The following is a 27,542-nucleotide window of genomic DNA, read 5'->3' as shown; positions in this document are numbered from 1 at the left end:
GGTAGGCAAGAAACTTTTGTAAACAACTACATAAAAGTTGGTGGGCTAGCGAGAAAAAAGTTTATACCAGACATAAGACGGGCAATAAATTACAACTTCCCCAGAAGAATTTGCACCATCAAGCATAAAACAAAAATTGACAGCCAATGTCTTGTGTGCATTCCAAATGACAGATCTGCTTCGATTTAATATGCTGTACCGTAATACACAATATGTGTATTATGCCCAATAACGATGCTCTAGAATAATGATGCTCAAAACTACAAGAGAGCAATGTGCGTCTATGAACAGCGTCGGGCACAAGATCCCATCGTATAATGTGTCACAAAAGTTTGTCATTAGCTGATGTGAATTGGGTCACAAGCTGTTGTGGAAAGCTCGCCACTGATTCAGTTTCAGTTCAATACCCTGGTCATGGTGCCTTTCCAAGTGCGTCTCAGAACTCATCTTAACAGGGTTCATAGCAGCTTCAGTGGAAAAACACGGGTTTTCAGGACATTATCTCGTTACGAACAATTTCTCGGGGCCAATGTTTTCGATCGAGAATAGAAGAAACGACCCAATACAACTAGTTACACTTCTTTTTTTACTGATTCATACGTTCCCGGAAATTACAATCTTTTGGCCCCAACGTTTAATACATTGCCCAACTGCGATCGTATGACATTTTTTCCTGCCACAAAATCCCATGTAAACAAGTAAAGTTGCGAGGCGTACGTTATCGAGAGCAGGAGCCACCCGTCGCAGCAAATTATCCGCAATACTCACCTGCCCGTCACCTTTGAAAACACCGGCCCACACAGTTTCTTACTACGGTACCAGCAAATCTCTTCCAGGGTCACCGCACGCCACATTCACAGCTATGGCCACCAACCCTACTGTGATTGGCATCTTCACCTATCTGTATCACAGTGAATGGGGCATAGTGCTGTTCGAAGCGTTTGATAGGCAATAATTGCAACATGGTGCCATTCCCTGCTGCAGGCGGCAGAAAGTGAGCATCATGTTTCACTCTGGTGGCATCGTAGGCGCCGTATTCCGGCGTCTCCCACTGGCCAATTTTAGTTTTGGTTTCCTGTCGCCATAGCATAGGCCGCATAGCAAATTTTGGTTATGCACTGAAAATGTTACGTTCGCCTACGCAGTGTTCTACCACAAGAATTTTTCAAATTCGTTCATTATTAGCAGAGATTAAATTATCTCAAGTGCCACGAACCCATGATTTCAGAAGGCGAGAGTCACTGCCAACATAAACACTCTCTCCATTTGCCACCATCTAGCCTCCACAAGCAAAATTCACTCCCTGCATTCTCCCATAACGGAGCCGCAGGATCGCATGAGGGGTATGTCACGGGTACCGTTTTTCTTTCGTGTTTTTGCCGAGTGGTGCACTTCTGGCGACGTTCTCACAGGTAAGCTCCTGCGTTTGTCTCTTTTTGCGCAGTGCACAATTTTGCTCGCTCTGCACGAGAACACCCAATTAGCAGTATAAGTCAGTGCCACAGTCACGAACACTGAGGCAGAAGCAGGCGGATCAAAGAGCAGGACGCGCACTGCAAACCAGTAGAAAATGGCATTTAGTTTCATTTTCTTCATGCGCAAATGCATGATGCTGGGAACAAACAGACGAAAAAGAGGTATGTCCCTAGAGGGCTACGGCACTGAGTAAAATAGACACGCAGACATTCAGTTTGTAGATTTTCTTATTTCTTTGAACTTTAAATCGTCTAATGAAGTAATTAATCGAACAAATAACTTATGTTGCCTCGAATAATCCACGTGTCTCTGTATTGACGTCATAGAACTGCAATTTACATAGGCACATTTGTGCAAATGACGTCGGCTCATCTAGCTGTGAGCGCAGCAACGCTGAGAAGGTTGCACAGTGTTTGGTTTGAAATTTCAGCTCTTTTCACGGTGGGCAGCGGTGCAATACGTTGCAGACACGATCGTTAATGCGCATTTTATGAATTGCGCTTCTCAGCTCAATATGGCCAGACCTGGTTAGGGCCCCTATAAAACATTACACAATAGAAATAAAACGTGTCTCGGGCCGCTTGGTGCCGACCAGCTCAACGTGTGCCACACAGTGTGGGCACGTCAGAACTTTCCGCCAAAATGCTCAGCTTGAAAAAGCTGCTGACCCAGGCCTACTGTATTTATTCGAATATAGATCAACCTTATTTTTTTTTCTTTTTTCCGGAAATGTTACCCATAATTGGCAATCGTCCTATATTCATGATCAAAGCTAGCAAAAGTACCAGGCTAATAGAGTTCCACTGTGGTTAACAGCACCGACGCCACAGCCTGCGAAGGGCCAACGCCGCAAACCAACAGCATACGTCGATAGCATACGTCGAAGACGCAGTCGCGCAAAGCACAAATAATGAAAATAGGAAATTTGCAGCATTTAAAAATCAACAAAAGCGGAAGCACAATTAATGAGTCACAACAATGTTTCTGGTTAAACGAACACACTTCGTTATTGGTTTGGTTGTTTTTCCCTCTGCGTCACCATTGTGCAATCATTTCAACATGACAGTTCGCATTTCCTGTTGCGCGACTACGCAACGATGTCACGTCGGCAGAGCTACACCGCTGACTTTAAGTGTAAAGTGGTACTTTTTGCCGAGAACTAACAACTCTCAGCGCAATTTCGTCGTGAATGAAAAGCTGATCAGGGGTTGGAGGAAGCAGCGGTAACAACTTTTTGCGTGCAACGGGCGACGTCGTGCCTTCCACAGCCCAGCAAACAGAAGGCATGACGCTCACTAGAAAGAACTGAGGCTTCATGTGGAAGACAACTTTCCTGATAGTTCTGACGAGGACGTGGCTTGTGGCAGTGATTAGCGAGTGACCGAGCCGAGAGTATTGTAAATAAAGGAGCGTTACATTCCAATTTTTCCGTTTCTTGAAAGATATGGGTCGACCTATATTAGAATAATTTCTTTTCATTTCTCGAAGAGCACAATATACAGTGTAGAGCGCTTATAACGTAAGTCGCCGGAGTCGCGAATATCCGCACTATAAGCGGTACCGCACTATAACCAAAGCAACAATTTTCAAGGCCCGCACATATGCAAAACATGTGCGCCGAGCCGCCACGCGTATGCGACAGTCGAGGAATGCGGCTAGAACGTTTGCATTCAATTTACAGTCGAATCTCGTTACTTCGAACCAAATCACGCGGCGGTGCCTCCGACCGGCATTGCTCCGGCACCGCCAGTAGAGTAGAAGCTTAGGAGAGACCCCTCAATGTCGCGTGCGAACAAAAAAAAAAAAAAAAAAAGAAACCTCTCTCAAATGGCAAGGTCGCCGATTCTGCGTTGCGCCGGAACATGCGTGTACGTGCCGACGGCTCAGCCATGCTACCGTAGCCACGCGTAGAAAATGGCAGTGAACCCTTCTTTCTATTTTACGCTGCCTCTACTTTCTAGTCACGTGTTGACCTTGCAAGCTGCGGCTACAGCGCAGTGGGAAGCTGTCTCCGATGGCTTCCGTACTCCCAGGCAGCCGCACTGTAACAGGTATTTCGTTTCCCGCAACTGCACTATAAGCGATACGTGTATACTTGGAGTGCTATGGGACAATTAAAGGAAGTCTGAAAAGACCGCACTATATCCGGTCCTGCACTATAAGCGGTTACGTTATAAGTTGTCTATACTGTATAGGGGTTGACCGATATCCATGCTCGACCTATTTTCGAGTGAATAGAGTAATTCAAGGAGCGCAAACGTAAGCTTGCTGAAGCCACTAAAGTGACAATGCACGTTGCACATAAAAAGACAGCCAGAAGTCAACCTCCGCATCGCGCCAGGGCTAGTCACTAGGGTTACCAATTTCTTTTATATCTCAAGAAATTCTTTGCGCAGAAAGCTGATATTTGCTGGAGTATTTCACTGGTCCACTGCATTGAAAGTTCATACCCTGAAACTTTTTAACTTTTCCTGTGCAAGATGACAATACATAAATTTTTCTTTTCTATCTACAAAAGATTTTAAATTATTTTTTAATATCCAAGTTGTTTGGGACTACTACCGTTGGAAAGAGAATTTCTTCCTCCTTAATTTGATACAGTCAAACTCCTTCATAACGAAGTGCTTGGGACCTCCAAAATCCTTCGTCATACAGGTCACTTTGTTGAAAATATTGCACACTGTATCGCTCACAATAGAGAAGCTAATCACGTTCAACGAGGGAAAACCTTTAACATGAATTCAAGAGAGACTCAGTGAGAAAAGACACTACATTCTGTGCACACTTTGTCCGGCGGCATGAGCGGCTGCAGCCGACCTCATTACACCGTGGTTCACGGCATCCTCTGGGACAAAATGTAGGAGCGATGTGACATACATCTGCAGATCGTTGAATGCAGCTATCGCCTCCCTTACCGTCAATATATTTGGCCCGCTACAGCTTCTTCATCACTGTTGCCTTCATTGACATTCACTTCTTTTCCACCTAAGAAGGCTTTGAAGACGTTAGGTCATCAGTTACGATAACATAATCACGCTGTCATCGGCTGTGAGGTATTCGTCAGCCGCTGCTGTGTTGCAACAAACAGCGTACAAGTTCGGTAATTCCTGAAACACGGCAGCAAAACTAACACTCACACACATTGCCATGGTCATCAAGTGTGTTGCTAGCGCTGCTGTTTGCGCTAGCGCAGCGCACAGCTAAGTAGAATCGGTGGAGGGCAGAAAATAATTTGTTGTAAAGTAACAAGTCAACCATCGGATTGCATAAATTACTTTGCTGTACAGACAATTTCGTTGTAATGGTCTTCATTGTAGAGACGTTCGCAGTACACATGAATGACACGCAATCTTCTGGGACGTAATACGGGTGTTTCATTATACACATTCGACTGTACTAGCCAACCCAAACACTGCTGCTTCTCCTGCGGGCAGGGAAGTGCGAAGAGGAGCAATTGGTTAGTTTTATACTCCTGAAATGTGCAGCTAGTAAAGAGCTTATAGAAATTTGGTGCCCCCGAAATGGGTAAAAACAAGACTTCGCAATAAACTTACAAACATGCATAATCGTATTTCATATGCCAACCAAGTTCAAATAGGGGGGTCTTAAACCAACATTTTTTCTTTTGAAAGTTGCTAAAAGTAGAGGGAGTATGACTCATACAACAGAAAATTTGGTAGCAGCAAGGTGGGCTGCACTTACGGAGAGACCGCTGGTGCAAGGTCCAGAGGAGGGAACGGAAGAAGGGCTCGGCATGCAGATCCAGCCCCGCTTTCGCAAGGTCCTTGTAGGGCAGCCGCAGCGCGCACTCTTCGTGCAGCAGACGTGCAGCTGCAGTGTCCTCAAAGAGGCTGTCAATGTAGGGGGCCAGACAGTCCTGCTGCATCCTGAGGAAGACAGAGTCCTCGATGCTGCGCAGATTACCACGCGTCTTCTTCTGGCTCAGGATAGTGATCATGGGGCGGTTGAGCTTCACGGAACCTGCAAGACAGCCAGTATGCAAGAAATTATCTACAGTAGAACCTCGTCACGGTGAACCCGCGTATAGTGAACTAGCGGTTACAGTGAAGATAATACAGGTAAAGTGAAGAAATAAGTTTATTTACTACGTCCGAAACGACATGAATAGTGGTGCCTGAAGAAACCAAAAACAATAAACAGAAAAAGAAGGCACTAACAATGACGAAGTAAGCAATCGCAGCACTGACAGAGGTTCCGTGAGACAGTCAGTAAACTGCAACAATTGTATGTTCACTAGCTACCTTGAATTCTTATCAGGGTGGTCACCGTGCTTTCCTATTACAGAGTGCTAGTCAAACGGTGACAGCATCTACACATGTAATGACAGTGGTCCCACCTTTTTTTTTTTTTCCCTCGTTTGCTTCTTGCACAATAAGTGTTGTGCAGTCTCGGGCAACACCGTCTCTGTGAGGCTGTCTAGTGCTTCCATACAAATGACCATGCCGGATTGTGCCAACCAACTGTCCATGCCAAATTGAAAGGTTCGGTTCTGTTCCTTTTTAACCAGAAGTTCCTTTACGAAGTCAATGCTCAGACAATGAAAAGCAAGGACATGGCCAAATACGCATAATCTATGTTTTAATATAGAAAACGTAGCTTTTTTGAACGAGACTCAACGAACCGTGCTAAATGAAATTCCATCATGGTTACTGAAAGGCAAAATTGCGAACTAATGGCTATAGGAAAGGTACTCATACACGGAATATATTTTATTGCGATAGCAATTATATGGACACTTCAACCGGATTTCTGCCGTCGCCGTCGCCGTGAGGTTCCCTATAGATAAAATCTTCGCCGCACGCCGTATGCCCGAGCGGAAGCGTGCGGGGACGCGCGCTATCACGGAGAGCGAACGCACTCAATCACCCACGCGCAAGCAAGGAAGTGGGAAGCCAGCGCCGGAGGGAGCGCGGGGGGGGGGGGGGGGGGGGGGGCGCACTTCTACTCTGCCAACAACCGCGCTCGTCGCTCGCTCGCCCGCACCATCTCTTATCTCCACACGGCTCTGACCTTTATGCGCCGTGCATTCGCCACTCAGTTTCCGTTGAAGCGATAGACCGCACGTACCTTGGCCCGCGGCGGCGTATGCGCTCGCTGCCAGCGTTTTGTCAGTCGTTGTCTGCAGTCATTCAGTGTGATCCATTCATGTTTGTTTGTGCGCGCTCACACCACGCTTGTTCATTCAGTTAGTAATAGTCGGGCCACATTTTCCAACGCACGCTACACATGCAATGCTGCCCGGATCAGCAGTGCAGCACTACAGGTGTGTCCCTTCGCACGCACTGCCCAGGAGAAGCGCTTCTCATCAACACCACCGTTTCACACGCGCCTTCTCGTGGTCATCGAGTCTCTCTTCATGTCGGTCTACTTACGCCGCAGCACACCTGCTTACTTAATCAGCTCATGTTTACTACAATTCATATTGCTACCAAAGCCGCTCACCTTACTTCATATGACATTGCTGTATTGCTATCGCATTCATTGCTTCGCCCTTAGGGCGAAACTGTGACATTTTTTTCCTGTCCTGACAACTTCACTACGAGTTTCCACTGCACCGACTATTTAGCAGTGGTCGAACAAGGGAAGTCACTCTGGAGCCAGCATTCCAATAAGGCGACTTGTCATCAGGGCCTTGACAAAGACAAGTTCCCTTGTTGGAGCGCTGGCTATAGCGACATCCCTCATTTAACCACTGTTGATCACTTCCAAATCTTCATCCTCCGGTGTGCCTCTGCTTTTGTCTGGACCACTTTGTTTGAAGAGACACCAAAAGCTACAACTTTGTGCAGTTTAACCTCCCAAAGCCCTGTGGCCCCTCCCGTAGGCAATGGCTATCATCCTTTCCAAAATTAAATGTCAAACGGTAACCTTGTATATTTTGGTGGAACAAAGCTAGATTTGAAGCTAACCATTTCGACAGAATTACCTGTCTGGTTGTGAAAATTGATTAAGACAGAGAGTAACTACAACCAAATAAGGCCAGACGTTTCGGACCTTTTAAAGGACCTTTAAAAAGCTCCACACTGCCACCTCGAAAGAATACCCCCTGAAGGAGCTAAATTGGCTCCAAACGTCGGGCTAATAAATTCCCTTATTTGGCTGGAGTCACTTAAACAAAGCTAGATACAGAATGCAGACCACACTACATGTCAGGAGTGTAATTTTTTTTTCCAGCAGTTCTTGAAAAAAATTGACATTTTAAATGAACTGCACCGCTGCATGGTAACCTACAACGAAACATGAATGCATAGTAAACTTTAAATGCCACCAGATGACACGGCAATATAGGATGAAAAGTGAACGGGAAAGCAAATGCCACTTCTATCTCAACCAGTTAAAGAAATGGACTCTTAGCTCGTATACATGGAGGTGCTAATGTGAGCATGTGCTCATGCGGTCTCATGAAGGAAGTAGCTTTTCCAGTTCATAACAAACTGGTTAACAAAAAGACCTGACTAAAATAAAGGGCCATGTGCTGAAGTGTCGGCTGAGCAACGGCGAGAATCAGAGCCCACAAGCAAGGCATTGGCCATGCTATGAAAGAACTTGCAGCCTTCTTTGCCAAAAATTAAATCAGTGTAGACTGGTAAAGTATTCTCTCTTAACTCCATTTACATTGATTGGAAAGGGAAAATTTTGGTTACCATACCTGCCAAGTTCAAGACTTGAACTGGCAGGTATGGTATGGTATTTTTCTCGACGTTAAATTGCCGCTCGCACTCTGCATGGCTCTGTGGTATCAACAAAATACCTAACGTTACTTCGGCTGAGCACTACATTAAAAATACTTGAAGATACTTTTTGCGCTAGCGCTCCGTGCTTTTAAAGCCATGACTGACCGTGGGCCTACGCAATGCCAGAGCAGCCGACGCCGAGGAGAACAATGAAGAGTCTAATGTTGCTAGTTGCGGAAGGTGGAACTCGCTGGCTAGCTTAACGAGACTAGGGCCAGTAGGGCACCCAACAACCCTGTCAGCGTAAGGAGCGGCTCTGCAGTTAACAAAATAGCACATGTATAGGGTTTCCCTACTACTTTCTTAACAATATTTTGCGCGATGAACTTCCAACTGGATTGGATTGGGTTGGATTCTATTTGCCAATGTGGCCTGACAAAGGGCTGGACGCGGATAGAAACGGGACACAACTGCAATTTCCGGGAGATTTTCCTGTCAACCGTACAACCGGCTGGCCGTTCAGCGTGCGTAATGCCAAAGCATGCCGAACGTGAGCACCGTCCTTGCTACTGGTTTTCAACTGTGTCTCGGTTGTCTCGCAAGTGCTAGCGTCATGCTTTAGGCACAAGGTCTTTGCTGATTTCAGACGGATTTGGCCTATCTGGTATCAAACGATCTTGTAACCACTTCTGAAAAAAATGGCTGATTAGGTGACTTGCACACGTCGTCCCTATTGCAAAACCAAGCGTCCAGTGTCGCGCTTTGGATGCTGTAGCCCTGGACTGGCACGGCACACTGGAAGGCACTGGGTAATGGTGCAAAAAGCAGACCTAGAGCGATAAAAACACGTAGCCTGGCTAGCCTATATATTTTGCTTTAATAAAAAAAGCAACTGAGAACATTTTATTGCAATAACCAAAATATGAAAGAAGTGCAATAAAACATTTCCACCATCGGGACTCGATCCTTTGTCTGAGAGGTCAGAAGCCTCAGTACTTTCACACTACGTCACAACAGAACATGGATATCTTTGAATAATTTACTGTGTCAAAACCCAGACGCACTTTTAGTTGGCGCTTACATATATTGCACAACCACTGTATATAAGCTTTCGCCCCGCAACTAAAACTTACGCCTCTGTCGGAAAGAAAAAATTGTCCGTACTGAATAGTATGCCTGCCAGTGCCAAAACACACTTTTTTTTTTTTTACAAGAAATGGTCCAAATCCGGGAGTCTCCCGGCTAATCCGGAGACTTGGCAGGTATGGGTTACTGACAGCAAAGATGAAGACGAGAATTCCTTTTCTTGAATTTCTCGGCCAAGCCACAACGTCGATGTTAGTGTGATGCCATAGATTTCAAAGTGTTCTCACACTTGGCCCATTTCTGCGCGTTCTCAAATCTTGCTCAGCAGACACTCCAGCTCCTTCCTCATGTAGCCTTTCTTTATAGATAAGCAATAAGTGACTTTTTTTTTCTATTGTTGACAGGCTAGTTCTTAGTTTGGAGTCGCGACTCAAATGCGCAGCACGATTAGACATAGACAGAAAGGTAACGTACACAGCACAGTCTAGGTGTTACCTAACGCTATCACTTTCTGTCCTCGTCTAGTTGCCTAAAACGAAACACTAAGCTATTTTTGTTAACTTCACAGTAATGGATTGATCATTAAAACAGAAGAAAAGGCTGAAGTTCCACTTCCATTATTTTCGCACCGAAATCCCAGCATTCACATGTCAGTGTGATGTCACGGATGTCAAAGTATTTTCTCATATTTGCACCGTGTTGGCGCAGCAAAAGTTCTCAAAACCTGCTGTGTTCAGCCTTTAGAGAAGACGTCAACAAAATCCGTGACATCACAGTGAGCTGGTGCAGGAGCTTCAAAGAGCCATCACCACCAGTCTTGTTTTTTTGCGACTGCTCTGGTTTACAAGCCATTTATTTTCCTTGTTTTTTTTTTCTTTGTAGAAAGAAATGTTGCCAATACACTAAAAATGTCTCTTATGTGCCCCTTTAAGCACCATGCAGTTTATGAAAACGGGCACTCGTACTAGGCCCCGTTACAGTCTTGTATGGTGTGCACAAGGTGGGCAAAAGCAGGATTCAAATCGCCACGTCAAAAACAGCTCTGAATGGCTGCAAGTACAGTCTTGGCACTCGCATTGTGACCGGAGAGGGTGCATGCCCACATGTATAATTAAGGAACACGTACTATGATCCACGACAACGGCCCCTTTCCAGATTTAATATGCTTCACCACATAACATTGCTGTATAGCAGCGAAGCTGACTTCAGCAACCGTCCTTTATACAACACTTATCAGACCTTTGCCTTATGAACCCTCCTCAATGCATGTTTTGACCTGAAATGAACAAGTTAGGCCTACACTGCCTACACACAAACGGCTTGAATCTAAATCTACGCTCGTACTTCGGCTACTGACCTAGCCCATACTGGCACTTAGAATGCAACTGTAGTGCAAACTTGTGTTGTTTCTTTTTCTTTCCTCGAACCCCAAGGACGAGCGCTGGTAGACAGGCCTCGAAAGGTTGCCAGGGCCCACAGCCTCCCGAAAGGAGGAGGCCCCCCCCGCCTACCTCAATCGAAGACTTCGCTGCTCAGAACCAAAATTATTCATTACCTTTTATATCTCCTTTTTCGGCGAGGTTGGGGCAGCTTTTCAGGAGATTTATAGCTGTGTCTATACAAATGGAAGGATTGGTCGGAATTCAGGAGCCTCCCAGTCAAATCGGGAAAGTTGGCAGTTATGCTATACGATGCCTGTCGGGATGACAGGCATCGTATAGCAACCGCACCTTATTGTACCTTTGCTCCAATTTTATTTTGATAGCACACAGTTGACGTTCTGAAATATTTGAAAGCTATTTAACCCTTCGAGGGCCATTCTTTTCTGCCATATGCTAACCCCCAGAGCAGATTTTTTTCTTTTTTTTGCAGATTTATTATTTTCAGAGTGACCTATTTCAAAAAGTGTTTACCACAATTTGTTTTAGAGACCATAAAGTGACAAAAAAATATTTTCCCTAGGTAAGCATTAATGGTTTATTCGTGAATACAGATGGGTCTGCAAAAATACTTATAAGAAGAATAAAAAAGTAGATACACTGGAACAGATATACAGTCGAACCCTGATATATAGAATCCGAGGGGATCACAAAAAAGTTCGATATATAGGTAATTCGATATATGTATAAACAAAAATCTTATATAAAAATTTTCAAGGGGATTTTACAGTTGTTCCATATATACAATAATTCGTTATATCTGGGTTTGATATGTTCGGGTTCGACTTTACTTCGACTCGGCACTTGGGCAGTAAGAAGTCTGCATCAAAGGAATCGCCACTTGACTCACTTGCAGAGGAGCAACCGGCACGCACGTACATAGCATAATCGAACTGTGCATCTCAGTGCACACCAGGAAACTATGATTGTGCGCCCATCAGAAAAACCAAACCAGTCAGAAACTTGCAGTAACCCTTCGTCGTATCGCCAACGAGGGGCAATCATTTTTGTGGGTCATGAAAAGAAACAGGCATGACAGCATCGCTCGTATACGGCAGCATCATCTGTATATACCAGCGCCTACCTATGAACAGGTGTAATCGCACCACTGTGAGCAACAAACGAGCGAGCTTCTAGCGGTGACCCTCTCAGAGATTCGAAACCATTCAAAACATCAGTTTTTGTGAGCGTAACAAACGGAAACAGCCCGTGAGACAAAAGCAAAACTAACTGCCGCACGCGCAGACGTGCAAGCGCTTGTTGACATGCCGACATAAAGAAGCCGGGGAATTTAAACCAGGACAGTATGGAGCAAAAAAAAAAAAATGTTCGTATCCACACAGGGTGGCAGCACTTATTTGCTGAGCTACAGACAGTTTAAAAATTAGCACGTTTTTCAAAAATACAGAGGGCGTTGAAAATATACAGCATCGGCCATTTGGGACTTGTTCGCGACGCCGTGTATTTAGGTTTCTGACCCTCCAAAGGATAAAAAAATATTCATTACGAATAGTGCCCATTCGATTTTATTCTTTATTCCAAGCTCTTAAATATCTGCACACTTCTATCCATACAGTGATCTGTGGCTAGTAGAAAATAGTCTTACGCGGCCTGCTGGTCTTCAGAATAAAGAGGTCCTCGCTGTCAGAAGGATGCTTGAACATGCTTTTTCTGAAGATTATACGCTCGCCTTCCAGTGTTGGATCTTCGACCAGCATTCCTTTGCAACCACCGTACCGAATCTGAATGGCGCTTGGTTGGCCCTCTTGCGGAAGAACTCTGTGGACCTGCATTTTCGCTTTCCATCAGCTGTGTTTGCAATAAAGCAAGCAATGTTTATCAAACAGTGAAAACTACCTCACAATAAATTTGCATCCAACACGCAAATATGTTAAGCTGATATTCGTTATAAGTCTGGGTGTGTACGTTGGCACTTTCCAATTTCCAGATTTTCCCCGATATGAGCCAGCTAAAGACACCATTATTTGCAGATTGCATATGTTCATATGAAAACTGCTTCCTTCTGGCATACCATTAGCTTTGCCATAACTACGTTAGTACTCACTTCCCCGATTCAAAGCAACCATGATGAGAGCTGCCCATTTTTTCACCCGGAATTCTCGTTTTCCCCTAAATTTCCAAAAACAAGTATTCTAGGTCTTTCCTGATCGCAGACACCCTGTTAAATTGCACACTCTGGTATCAGCAGGGAAAAAAAAATTCTGATTGGATCGGCAGCTCATCCCATGGAGACATCCCAGTATGTACCCCCATGAACAATGCTAATTTCCAAACATGTTTTCCACTGTTAACACACAGATCACATAGGATTGGCACATTGGCTTCCACTGCAGGCCAGCCAAGCCAAAATCATTGTCTAGGAAGCACATATATCCAAAATGTGTCATTTCAGGTTCTTGCCAAATACAGTCAACTTCCGTTCATTCAACCCTGACGGGGTTGACGAAATTGATCGAATTAAACAAGATGCAGAAAAAACGCCACAGCACTCTGCTGATTAAATTCACAGTAACAGCCCTATTCCAGCACATCTCCGAATCAAACGCACACCCACTTTCTATGTGTTCAAAGTAGAAAACTAACCTATAAATTGCATTAAAGCTCCTAAACAAAGTAGAAATCAAATGCATACTCAATCTTCTAGCAAGAAAAATGGGCAAGGGTCTAATATGTGTTGCACATTGACAGCCCGTTTCCTGAAGTCAACTTTGCCGCACGTTATTTTTGAAGTCAGCTTTGCCGCAGTACAACTGTATTATGCCGTAAAGCCTACAAACCCCGCAAAGGGGCTTTGGTTTCCAGCAGGCAATCTTGCCCCAATTTTCTGGGGGGAAAAAGGCACAAATTAGAATGGGGTATGTACCGTAATCACACATTGTGCGCCGTGGCTAATGGTTGAAAATGCTCCTAGTGCAGGCGGAAAATAGGCATTCTTGATTGGAGATGCAACGCATTCACTGTCCACTAAGCTCCATCAAGACACTAAAGGGGTCGCTATTGAGGTTACCACAGGGGTCAGGCACATGCATGCTGACTGATTAAGTTATAATTATCTGATGAAGACCAATTTCAGGATCGAACTCACAAAATTTTTGGGCCCATAGAAAATGCATGGGTGTTGGCCGGGATTTTCGTTTAAGATCAAATTAACCAATAAATTGAAATAACCAGAGTCGAATGAACCGAAGGCTATTGTATTTGACATTTTTTCTGCAAGAATACATACCTAGAGCTGCCAAGAGAACAAATGCTTTGCTATAGCCAATATTCTGTCAGATCTTGCATTTTCAGTTTCGCTACAGCAATAGAATACTCACTGAAATTAAGCATGCCGAACGAACTTTTAGATTGACTTCATCATATTAGGATTAAAAAGATTAAAGGAGCATAACTATGATGTCAGCAACAAGCAAGTGGCAACAAGCATGCTGGCTGAGCAAGCAGTGACCACGGGCCATGGCACCGACTGAAAAGAAAAAGAACAAGATGGCAAGGCTTTACCTGGAATCCCTTCATATTTAAACGACAACACACACGCTTAATCGCAATTCAAGCAATCTGCCCCGACATACACCCGATGCTTACGTCACATCAAGAAACGTATGTAAACAACCTTCACTTTAAGTTTCCTTCATTGTGAACAAGGCCCCCATAGCGGGGCCGAAACGTCTTTGTTTTTAACGATGTGGCGGCGCTCAATATTTCCCACTGTTACATCTGCATTTGCTACATCCAGGTTCATCTGTTCACTCAAGAGACCGGACTGTGGCAGTGACATGCTTCTTTATGTAGAAAATTGAGCTCTTACCAGAACGATCCCAGATGTCACCGAGAATCTCACGACTAGAGACGTCAAGGTGGCAGAAATGTCAAGGTGGTGTCACTACTTGTCTAGTTATTGCACCTTTTCTTGTTTACCAATCCTCTTCTCACAGTAAGAGAACTTTTTCGGTATTGTAGAAAGGCAATTTACTAATACAGCTCAAATAATTTTTCTTTAGCGCCCCTTTAGCTCACACACGTGACCACTTGCAAACTCACCCTGGTGAGAAGAGCCGTAGAAATGCGTCCGACACCGTCCGAGAAGACATAGTCCAGATTCTTGCGCGGGCCTTTGCACTCTATATCCGGCTCGACGTCGGTGCACTCACGGGGGACATGGATCCTGCCCAGCGACTGAGAGAATGCTAGCCCCAACCGCGCCATGTACTTGGAAGGCACACGTAGACGGGACAAGTCACCCAGCGCGCTCCTCACATCATCTGCTGAACGGCCTTGTGAATCGACCGAGTAGAACCATGCACCGTGGCTGCGTAGCTGACTCGTGGATGATGCCAAGAACATGAACCTGCAATGAATTTCTTTTGTGGGGATGGACATGGTTTTTCACCAATGACGAACAACAAGATGCTTTTTTTTTTATTAAAAAGTTTGCCATGCGGCGTAAAGCATTTCATGCATGAAGCTATATATACATGTATAGTCGGTTATGTCCAATGAAATCTAACAAGAATCTACAGTGCGGATCATAAACATGTGGTGCTCACATTTTTAATTTCTGCACTAACTAGCTCTAGATTCGCTTATGTCCTGCTTACATTATTGGTGAATAGTACTAAACCTCTGACAGAAAGAGTGTGTGGCATTTATTATATTAATTATATTATATTATCTGACAACAGCCATTGAAGTTTCATTCCAATTCTGACAAAGCCGTCAAAAATAAGAACAGCTCCATGAAGACCACAACCAAGTAAAAAATGGTGCAGGCTATTTTTCTGTACAAACAAAATGGCGGCTGAGCAGGAAGCTGGGAAACTTAATGGGAAGGTTATCTGCCCATAAGAAAACGTATTCAAGCTTTCCTATGCGCTTAATGTAAGCTACATTGTGTTATTCATAGGTTTGCAAGTGCAACGAGTAAAATAAAGAGATAATATGTGCTTTTCTTGGCCTTCTTTTGTCATCACAAAGTGGCATCACATCGCAGAGACATCTTTCAGACTGTTCCTGACGCGCTCCGTTAAGAATCGTAACACACCGATTCCTTTTTTTTTTTTTTTTTGCTGCACTCTAAATGACACAGTGTCATCAATACTGAAATGCATGTCGAATTGCCCAGGCCCGACATGCATATGCAAGTGTGGCAATTCATGGGAGTCCCTCTTGCATCCCCAATTAAGTTATCAGTCACGACACTGTTTTCATTGATGACGTGAGATAAAGGCACTTCCTATTCCAAGAATCCTCAGGCATTACCCACAGATTTCAAAGGTTCCAAGCCAACAAGCAGGGAACCTTTGAAGCTCAACCTTTTACAAATAAAGGAACAAAATTGCAGCTGAGAGTTCTTGAATTTTTTTAAGCCTTAATGGGTTAATGGGCAAATTTGAAGAAATAAACAGCTCCAAGTGAAGAAATAAAAAGCTCCAAGTTATAGTCATGCTGCTTTCACTTATTTTGGGGTTTCTACCCCGTTGTGTTTTGGTGGCTTCTACATTCGTTTTAATGCAACCTCAAAATTAGCAACAGAGTTGTACCGAAAAAGGTAGCGCAAATCTGAAACGGGCAAGGCTGACCCGACAGGTGCGCAAGTGCAAGCTGCACATTTTTTTGTTGACATCATTCTGAATGGTCAGGGAGCTGCGTAAAATCGATGCAGGAAAGGGTTGCAAACTCAATCATAACTTGAGCACGCCCAGGGAGACTCACTTGCGGCCGGCAATAGTGAAGCCGTCGAGCAGCCTGGGCCGTGTGTAGGTGAACAGAAAATGTGCACGCTGAATGCCCAGTGAGAATGACATCTTGGAGCCGTCCTCATCACGTATCAGCAAGCGAAGTGCGTGCTCGGGCTCGAAGTGTTGGAGGATGCGACTTGTGCTGATTGGTTGCGGAGGCAATGGCAGAAGACGCGTGGGCGTCAGCACCGCTCGCCGCACCAGGCACACATGCTCTGGGAGCTCCTGCCCCAGTACACCACCGGTCAGTTCGCCGGACCGCTGGCGCATCAACTTGTACCGTTCGTACATTGCCTCCAGGCCCACCTGCAAGCGGCAGCAAATGGCAACCAGGGCAGAGGCGGTTAAGATAATCTCGGTAAGGTAGTAGGAGGTTGGGCTAGTTCAAATGGATGCATACAGAAGACGATGGCAACATGAAGAGATGGACACAAGATGAGCCCTGGCCAGCAAGTGAAGCTGGAGAAGGACACAGGACTAGCGCCGTCTAACTGAAGTTTAATTAAACATCGCTCGTCCTGTGTCCTTCTCTTCCTGCTGCTCTTGTCTACTCCGCTGATTTCAAGTATGCAAGATAATTTAGACTACTCATTGCAACTGTCGCAAGAAAACTCAGGCGACACATGTTTGAAAAAAGGTAGTAGAAGATGCGAGATTGGTATACAGTGGAATCTCGGCGATGCGATCTTCACAGGAACCAAAAAAAATAAAGCGTATCATCAAACCAAATCGTATTATCGGGAAAAGAAAAAAAGAAATGTATTATCCCGAAAAACGTATTAAGCAGAATCGTACCAACAAGATTCCACTGTAACACATGGATGAGCCAAACAGCTTAGCCTAACTGTGTATAGACTTCAAGCTACTGGTCAGATTCAACTGTTTATAAACATTTGATAAAGTGGTGGCAGCTCTATATTGCAGCATTCAGCCATGCTTGGCATGGTCACCATTCTTAGATGCCACAGCAGCGTGCTTTCAGAGTAGCACTGCTGTGTGGCGTCAAAGCAGGAGGCGGCGTTGGCTTTTAGAGGACCACCCTAAACTACGAGGGCGATTCAGAAAGTAATGCCTCCAAGCCCACTACTTTGCCAATAGTACTGCAAACATTTCGAACTCTTCATCATTAATGCACTGATTGAGCTATAGAATGTCAGGTGCCTCCCCTTCCTATCTCTTCTTGTTCTAGAGTAAACGAGCAATCCATGGCTTCAAGTGGTGACATCCGGTTGCAAAAGCAGGCTGTCATTGAATTTCTGACTGTGGAAGGTTGTACGCCCATCAACATTAATTGCCATCTGACTGCAGTTTACGGGGATGCCTGTGTTGACATCAGCACTGTACGGAGGTCAGCAAGTACTGTGAAAGACCAAAATCCAGCTGCATCAACTCTCCAGGATCAGCACCGAAGTGGACGGCCCGCAACGGCCTCTGATAAGGATCATCAACATCAGGCGGACAAGTTGATTCGGGGCAGTCAGGATCAAGCAACAAGAGATCGCAACAACACTCGCTATTTCCATTGGTTCAGTGAACCACATCATTAAGGACCTCCTGCGTTACATGAAGATTTGCGCTCATTGGGTACTATGGTAACCGAGGAAAGTGATTCTTCGCAGAATTGTTACTGGCAACGAGTCATGGACACACTATTAAAATATGGAAACGAAGCGTCAGTTGATGGGGTACTGCCACACGTCCTCTCCTCCGACGAAAAAATTCTAAGTCGTCCCATCTGCTGGCAAACTGTTGTTGACCCTCTTCTGGGATTGGGGTGGTGTCATGCATACTGAATTTCTGCAAAACAGTCAGACAATAAACTCTGACTGCTACCTCGACACCCTAAAGCGACTGCGGAGATTGCAACGCACTTGCAAAGATAAACAGGCAATTCTGCACCACGACAATGCTCGTCCGCACCTAAGCCACAAAACTCGGGAAGCACTGCAGCGCCCGAGGTTCACGGCCATCCTGCCTCGTCCTGCCTATAGTCCGGATCATGCGCCCTGCGACTTTTGGCCCTTCCCCAAACTTAAGGATCACCGTAAGGACCAACGCTACAGTTGTAACGCGAAGGCAGAAGCAGTAGTTCGGCAATGGTGTCGCCAGCAGCCACCACAATTCTGACGGCATGAAAAACCTTGTTTTGCGTTGGCGCAAGTGTTGCTCGTAATGGCAGTTATGTTGAAAAATGATGCCACTATTTGTAGCTGACACTGCAAGGTTTCCACCGATACTTGTATCGGTGCTATTTGTCAAACACAAAGGTGTCACCTTGGATGCATTGCTTTCTGCATCACCCTTGTACTCTGAGGTCGAAAGCAAGAGTGGTTTCTCGCTTTCGCTAACCCCCCCCCCCCCAATGGTGCTCTCCCCTTCTCGCTGCATACTTCCTAGAGAGAAGACATGTGGACACCACGTCAGTACTTAACGCCACATTGGCGCTCTTTTCTTATTTGACGCCCTGTTTCACCTGTATCTTTATGCCACTGGTTTTAGAATAAAACCTGAAAGTCTTGACAAATTCATGAAAGATTATGGTATCAATACTCAGCCATAAGTAACCATTCTAGCCAGAAACTGGCTTTCATTTTCCAATTGGATTAACAAATACATTAAGAGCATTTGAGCTGTAAGCAGACTCCAGTTGTCGCAGGGCTTCACCACTGCTGGCAAGCAGTTGTAGGGGCCTTGCCACTTCAGAAAATAAACTTTCTTAATGTGAACTGATCGTCAACGTTTACCTTGGTGACATGACCCCCCCGTTGGTTTCATGACGTGGAGCAGGGGGGACGGGGGGGGGGGGGGGGGAAGTTATCAAAAAAAGTTATTGCTGTAGTTATCAAAAATTAACAATGAAGATAAAAAAAAAACGTGAAGTAACAGTGAAGAACAAAGCAAATGAAAAGTTGAGAGGCAAAACTATGAGAAGGTGAGTTACCATCCCCACAGCAGAGGCTTCATTTGTAGGGGTAAGAACCGAGATTTGGAGCAATTTTTGGAGCAGCAAAATGGTAATTTTGGAGCAGTTTGGAGCACCAAAATACACATTTCGGAGCACTCTGCAACAAATGGACTGCTGCCAACTGCTGGACACGTCTTAGGCCATTTCGAACACTTGAAATTGACAAGCGTTGTTCCTGAAAGTATTTGCTTGCTGTAAAACAATGTTGCTCTGCTTCTAAATACAAAAAGAAAGGGGGGGGGGGGGGGGACCTAAATTTGTGTATCTCTAATTTAAATCAAGACAAGCCTCTTCACATAGCATGCAGTAATTAGTTTCATATTTGGTTAGTAGCACAACAATCTACATGGGAAGTAAGAGAAGTGACAAGAAAGAGCGCTTAAAAAAGCAAGAGATAACAAACCTGCTTAACAAACCAAGAGATAACAAACCTGCTTGTACTCAGTGATTTGGCAACATGGCTTCCATCACAGCCGCCGAAGGTGGGAGAAAGTTTTTAACTGACCAGCATTAGCCCACATGTTAATTATTTGCTACTAGTTAATTATAATACAGTAATTCCTTCCACTAAATGTTTGCCACTCCTATTCACCATTCACGACTAGCTCATCCTGTTCATTACATGGGCGGAGCACCGCTCTGACCACTAAGTGCAACAAGGAATGACAATGCAAAAGAATCGTATTATCCCAACCCAGGATTCAGCTGGCTGCAAAAAACACATTTTGATTTGAACAGCACAGAATACTTCACAGTTTTAACATGTTACGTTTGTTGGAATGCCTTTTAACAGTAAAGCTCCTAATTTTGCCTGATCCGGGCTGGTTCATTAAATCAAGGTGTTACACCATGTAGTATGTACATTGTCATCTGACCTGGAAGGAGACAAATCGGCCCTTGTCAAGCGACTGCTGCAATGCATACAGTGCCTCTTCCAAGGCTGCAGGGTCCTCCAGGTCCATCCGTTTTAATGCTTCTGTAACCTGTGTCTTGGACCCACTTATCAGCAACTCATCAGCCACCTGCACAGTCATCACAACATGCATAATCCTAGAAGTGACCTCAGTTAAGTTACGAAGGCCTCTGTGACACCTGCCCAGAGCACAGCATCAATGCCTTTACAATTTATATTATGCCAGTGCAAGCATTTGTTGGAACACACAATCATCTTTCTTCCCAGGCACAGGGCTTGCATGGCAGGTAAATTTTTCACAAAAAGCGGAGGCAGCTCAACAGAGCGTGACAAGTCCAAGGCCGATGCACTTTTTGCAAAATTTACAGGTGAGACAATTTAGAAGTGTCAGAGTTCCAGAAATGCAACTACCATAAAAAAAGGGAGTGTACTCAATACAGTGTGATAAATCCGGATCAGATGCACTCACAACTTCTCGCGACACTCTCGGGTGACAATTTAGACATGCCAGAGTAGATAGAATATAAATTGACATAAAAGAGGAGGCTACTCAATACAGTGACAGGCCTAAGCACCAATAACTTAACCCCTTGCGGTCCGTTGTCGGGCAGGGCCCGACAACGGAACACAGCCGTAGCGATCCGCTGTCGGGCACCGCCCGACAAGGGTATTCGGAGGTTAAATTTCGCGGTTTTTCTCACTGCTATTCGTGCGCATTCTTTGTATACATGTTATGCCATCTCGTGAGGGATAAATAAACTTTGTTGAAGTTTACTTCTTTTTGCACTAGGGTGCAGCACGGCTTCTGGATACCAGAGCGTTCTCACTTGCGCGCGCAACCGCACGTTCGCGCAGTTCGCTGAGAAGCATGACCACAATTTCACCGCGTGCGTTTTACGGTGGTGCATTTAGTGAAAGCTTCTAGGGGTTTACATTGTCAATAGCTTTATTTTGAGGTGCACACAACTGCAGAATCACGGTGAGAAAGAACAGCGACACCTGCAGTACAGCCACAACCTGATCCTACAGCTGGTGGGTGACGTGAGGGCTAGAGCCAAAAAGCGAGGCCCGTCTGCGCGGAAGGAGTGCGAGGAAACGCTAGATGGAAGGAGCCATTTCATCTACAGGCTCCCAGGCCGAAGCAGCAAGCACTGTGCCACTTGTAGCGATCGAAAAACAAACGGAGGCAGGAGAGAAACTGTTTTTCTGCAAAACCTGCAGTAACAACACAGGCCTGCACCCAGGAGAATGCTTCGAGCGGTATCACACGCTGCTCAAATATCGTTAGAGGAGTTGCCTGCAGAATGCAAGAGAAAAAATAAATATCCTGTGAGTTTTTCTTCCACAGTTGGTGGTTTTGTTAGCGGCGCCACAAACTGGCAAAATAGTTTCGGACCGGAAACGCCGGAAAGTGGGTAAAGGTTTCGGACCGCAAAGGGTTAAAAATGCTGTAGTTGATAGAACTGACATAGAAACAGTACAACAGTTTCTACCATTCCCACAAGCCAGCACCAGGGAATGGTTTTTATACAGCCTTACTCGCCGCCATGGCCAATAACGGTTGTTCCTACCTGGGCTGACGATCTCCAAACGGCAGCCAGAGCAAATCCGCAGCCAAATGACAGGTCCTCGACATGCAGCTCCTTGTCTGCTTCCCCAATCCCCTTGCTGTTCCTCGCCTTTAGATCTACCGCACCGTAATATAGACTCGTAGTTGTGCTCAGTGTACCCAGGCAGGACAGCGCTTCCAGGACGCGGTGACATGATGATGAAAATGAGAGAGCCATGACACGACAGAAGCCTAATGTCTTACTGTCACACTTTGTCTTGTGCTTGCCAAAGTCCACCGTGCGGACCCACCTCGTTCGTTCACTAATGCAGTGCTGCTCCACGTATTTTGGCTTGCGCGGGTCGCACTCGTCGTCATGGTCCTGGTTTTCTGGCCGGTGGGTCTCGTGAACCCTGTAGAGAAGGGGCGGGTGGACAAGGTGCAAGTACACCAGCAAGTCGTTGCTTCCACCATCAGGGTTCTTGCACACAACTACGTGCCTCACGGAAGAGTACTCAATTATGAAGCGGTGGCGAGCATGTGTCTCACCATTCTGCTCCTGCTTGACCAGTGGCTCCTTGACATCAACAAAGTAGATGTACAGCCTTTGGCGATAGTGGGCAAAGTGGGCCATGCACTGTGTTATGCGATACGGCTGTTTCTTGTTGGAAGACGAAGATGCCGGATGCTGGTTAGCTAGTTTGGTCCTTGCTTTTACTGGTTCCTTAAGCTCCCTTGGCGATGAACAGTAGTGTTCAACATACGTTCCCATGCCCACAAAAGAGCCGAGAGAGAAGCTTGCAAATTTCAGGTCGTCATGTTCATTCGTGGTTGAGTCGACTAGCTGGGGCCATGACAGCCACCATCCAGGAACTGTACCACACAAGAGCTTGATCTCTTTGGGGTCTTTCCAGTGGTTTATGATGTCTTCTAGCGTGGAAGCAACACTTCTCGAAGGTGTGACCTCCACGTGGTAGCTGGATGTGGCATCCTCGTAATAGACACCATCGTCAATTGAGCCCAGGATGTCATCTTTGAGGACCGTGGTGGGCAGGTCAAATAGGCGCCGAAGCAAAGGAGTCGAGGGATTGCAGCCCCTGCTAAGGCAGGTCACTGACAGTCGACATGGTCCATCAGACATCGCAACCTGCACAATACAATTGAGGCACTGGTGTTAGCAACACACCCTTGCATTGTGGCAGAGACCATTCTACAAAGCAGGACTTGGATCAGAGTTTCACATCAGCAAATTTTTTATGACAAAGTGAGATAAGTTGAGTTGGTTTATGTTATCTTCTGGTTGACTATTCTGGCTGGCCGACATGGTCTGCAGCTTTGTTTCAGATGGTCTGCGACCTATCGTTTCCTACTTTTCTTTCTAAGTCCTTGTTTTCCTGTTAGCGCAACCATGCATTCCTCAGCTTTCACTACACTGCGTAGAATTGGCGAGACAAGCATAGGGTGGTTATTTTCAACCTTTAAGCATGACTCTAAAGTCACCTTTCAGCTCAAATACAACTAATCTAAGAATTTTAATGAAGCTTAAATCATTATTTACTGTTATGAGCGTAGTTGAGCCTCTATGCCTTCCTTGCAGAAGACCAAACTAAAAGATTGCATGGAGACTGTACAGACTTCAGGACCAATTATAGTAAACTCTCAGTTGTACGAACGTCGATTTAACGAATGTTTCAGAATAACAAACTTTTAGAAAATCCCCGGCAGTTTTCCTATGCATTCTATGCAAAAATCTTTCAGTTAAAGGAATTCCTGAACAGCGAATGTTTCAGTTGAACGAACTTGATCAGTGGACCCGAGCTTATTGTTTCAACCGGTTCAACGAAATTTTGCACTCTGCAGCGCTGCAGAGCTATATTAAAGGTGTCCCTTTCCTGCCATGCCGTGCAACACTTCGTTTGAAGACTACGTGTGACAGTGAGTTCGTTACCTGTGCTGAACTATCAGATCTGGAAATTCTTTCCAATGTTCGTCCCGAAGAAGGAGAGTGCAACGAGGCAGATTCAAGTCCAGCTGAGACAGTAGGATGCCTTGGAAAGTTTCAAGACTCAAACTCTTGTCTCAGCAACAAGCTGTGCCTGAGGAAGTGCACAAAAATAGACTCTCTGGACAGATTTGTTACTTCTTGCCCTTTAAAAGTGCCAGTGAAAATGAAAAAAAAATTTTTTTTAATGATGTGCAGCAACGTAACTGTTACGCTACATAAACCACAACACCATAAATTGCACTTCACACTTTTGACTCGATGTCTACCAAGTCCTATGCAGTTCCATATTCTAGTGAATATTCAGTTTAGTGAGCTATTCCATGGGTCCCTTGAAGTTCCCTCAAGTGAGAGTTCACTGTAGTAACAAAGCCGCTGCATCGTTAGCAGTTCTGGTTACCATTATGATGCCCTTTTTCTTTTCAGTGTTACTCAGCCACATCGAGGAGGAGGAAATGCCTGCTGCACTTGCAATAGACTTCAGCTAAAACCCAACACACTTGCCTGAACGCCTGTTCTCTGCATTCCCGAGGTGTGCACATACCAGTCTCTGCATTGTCTTTAGCCAATGCCGGAGTGCACGTGAAATTAACACTTCGAATAATGCCTATGACCCAGAAGGAATAATTAAAAAAAATTATGCAGGTCCAATGCACAGGTTGGAATGTATGTGAAGTGAATCTATAGTCAAGCTGTATTAAATCCTATACAACGAACAGCAATGCGCACAATTGTGTTAAATTTCATCCTATGCAATGCGTAAGCTCAAGCAATATTTATGCTTGTCAACTCCACAGGTCTCAACTTTAATCTCATGCAATTTTTTGTGTTTATGCACCACACCACTCGCAAGCCCTGGCAAAATTCAACACACCAAGTCATGTGCATGCACATTGTCAGACGTCTACGCAGTGATGTCATGGGGACAAAGATGATGCTTGTAGAGGGAAATACCGCGATGACAGGTGCATGACAGTACGACCAATATCTAGCTACATTTAAAGACTCCGTACTTGACTTGCAGCGGCACATACCCACCCTAGGGGATTAGCCAAGTATGGGTATATATACTGAATGGCTAAATCACAGACAATCAAGTCATTCAAAGTATCCGCTGAATATAAAACACTATTCCATTAAATGATTGCCATGCTTTAGAGATACCTATGAGCATACATAAGTTAAAGGTTTATGCAGAAATTAATTTTGTTTTATTATGCAGAACAGAGGTACACTTACCCAAACTACTTTGACTGTCAGCATACAGTGTTTGTACCAGCCCATTTGTTGGCACTTGATACAGCACACACAAAACCTGTTGTGTGTGCACATGTAAGTGCGTGCGCACACGCACGCACGCACACACACACACACACCACAGGGTGTTCATATTTAAGTTTTACAAAATTTTTAGAAATCGCCTGTGGCAGGTAGCATAATTCTTATCATTGAGCTGGGTCATTCGATGACGCAGACATTAGTAGCACAAGAAATTGAAACACAAATTCTACTAATTAACAAACAATCACTAATTAACTTCTTAGTTAATTACTTTACAACGCATATTGCAATTTACGAACTGTAGCCGGTGAGCTTGTCAAGCGTATCCACTTGAAATTAATTTCCAGATAATTCAGAATATTTTAGGTGTTTTTACAACCCCTCTGTAGATGGTACAACAGGCATGCAACATTAATTTTTGCGTGAGTTGCCTCTTGAGAAGCAGAGAATGCACTGAAAAGACAAAACTGGTATACTCTGGAGTGGCAGTCAAAGGATGAAAGAACCTCAGGTTGTCAAAAATAAATCCGAAACCCTCCGCCATGGCATCTCTCAGAACCCACGGGTTCCTGTTGAACATTTCAGTTCACTTGAATCGCAAGGAACACATGCATACAAGAATATACAGGAGGAGGTCCCAGAGCACATAGCTAAAAGGAAAAATTGAAGGGCACTTTGTAAATTCCAAAGTGTGTTCGGCGAAAGGCTGTGGCCATTGGACTGACTATGCCCCATGTCTTTTTTTTTCTAAGCATGACACTCTCAGTGGAATGGATTGCTGAGAGAGTGTAAGGAGAGGCCACAGCTGTGGCGGCACAACTGTTGCTGTGCGCTACTGTGCCATCACGTGATTGCTGAGAGAGTGTGAGGGGGAGAGGCCACAGCTGGCACCGTTCCAGGGCACGGACGGACGGACAATCGGATGCCGCCAGTATGAGCCATTAAAGGCTCCTTAAAACGTGTCAGAAAACGTATATAACACACAAAAAAAACATGCAGCACAACAGAAGCAACAATGTGATTGCACACACTAATGCTTAACAGATTTCTCTGCAAGCTGAAAAAAGGTAGACTATACAATTTGTAAGAAGAAAATAAAACAAAAGTGGAGAAAAAAGGACAAAATGCAGCTCACATATGAAGTGACTTGATACACGAAGAAACACTTATCCAGGAATATACTTAGAATATAATGGGAATATTTATACTCATTCAACTAAAGCAATGTTTGAGATCGAATGAGTTCAACTCATTCGATGTGTTTTAGAATTTCATGCGCACTCTCCTTCCTCCAAAAAGTACAATGGGACGAAAGGGTAGAGCAACAAAAATAGCACAACATCAAATTAAATTTGCTTAATTGCCAAACAGGTGTGCATTATCTTTCAATACAAACAAGATCTACCATGAGTTTTAACCTATCAGAAACCATAGGCGCGCCATACTCACGATTTCGCTGACTCTTACTCCACGCCAATTGCACAAGCATGAGATAGTCTTAGTGAGTGTGAAAGTTGTGAATGGAAGTGAGTACGAATGTGAGTGGGCACCGGTGAGTTTGAACGGATGTCAGTATGAACAGGAACGAGTACAAACGAAAGTCAGTGGACACCTATGAACACGAGTGACTAACAGCAAGTGTGAGGGATGTATACGAGTGAGTGCTGATGAGAGGATATGAGCAAGTATCCTCTTTTTCTGCCGACCTCTGTCAAATGAGAGAGAGTGTCCACATGTTCACGCTGGTTCCAGTGCGGCAGCCATGTTGCTGTTTACTACTTAAAGGGCCCCTCACCAGGTCTGGCAATTTTGAGCTGACAAGCGTAGTGCATACAATGCGCGCTAGCACATCTGCCAATTATTACATCGCTACACACCACGGAAAGAGCTCAAATTTCAAACCAAACATTGTTTGCCCATCTCCTCAAGGGTGCCGCGCTCCTAGCCAGAGAGTGATTTCTCTATCGCACGTGCGCTACGTACATCGCCGTGCTGTGACGTCCCTCTCAGTGACAAAGGACTTCGAGAATTATTCAAGGCAACATCAGTTATTTGTTTATCGGCTGCTTCAGTATACAACTTAAGTTTAGAGAAATAATAAAACGCGAATGTCTGCGCGTTCTTGTTTTACTTCGCAACCTAGCAAAAGAGATGTACTTTCGTTTCATCTGCTTGTTCCCATGTCGTGCAGTCACCGTGCGCTGACAACTGTCATTTTCTACAGTGTTCCAGCGCATGATCATGCTCTGTGATCCGCTTGCGTCTGCCTCAGTGTTCGTGCAGCACTAACTTATACCCCTAGTTACGTGTTCTCACGCACAGCACACAAAATAATGCGCTATGCAAAGCGAGACAAACGCAACAGCTCGTGCAACAG

At 44.9% G+C, this 27,542-nt stretch overlaps 1 protein-coding gene across 2 annotated transcripts in view; it reads right to left on the bottom strand.

Moving 5' to 3' along the window:
* LOC119433454 (uncharacterized) overlaps window positions 1–27,542 on the bottom strand; it is a 58,035-nt gene that overhangs the window by 26,645 nt on the left and 3,848 nt on the right. For both annotated transcript variants that reach the window (XM_037700660.2, XM_049659369.1), the window contains 6 exons: window positions 21,905–23,029; window positions 20,296–20,442; window positions 16,430–16,761; window positions 14,759–15,065; window positions 12,303–12,483; window positions 5,179–5,457 (listed from right to left, as the gene is read on the bottom strand). In XM_037700660.2, coding sequence (XP_037556588.1) covers window positions 5,179–5,457; window positions 12,303–12,483; window positions 14,759–15,065; window positions 16,430–16,761; window positions 20,296–20,442; window positions 21,905–23,029 — 2,371 coding nt within the window. The remainder of the gene's footprint in view (window positions 1–5,178; window positions 5,458–12,302; window positions 12,484–14,758; window positions 15,066–16,429; window positions 16,762–20,295; window positions 20,443–21,904; window positions 23,030–27,542) is intronic.

The sequence above is a fragment of the Dermacentor silvarum genome, chromosome 11 (genome assembly GCF_013339745.2).
Source record: "Dermacentor silvarum isolate Dsil-2018 chromosome 11, BIME_Dsil_1.4, whole genome shotgun sequence".
Classification (NCBI taxonomy): domain Eukaryota; kingdom Metazoa; phylum Arthropoda; class Arachnida; order Ixodida; family Ixodidae; genus Dermacentor; species Dermacentor silvarum.
This window is presented reverse-complemented; position numbering and strand designations above follow the sequence as displayed.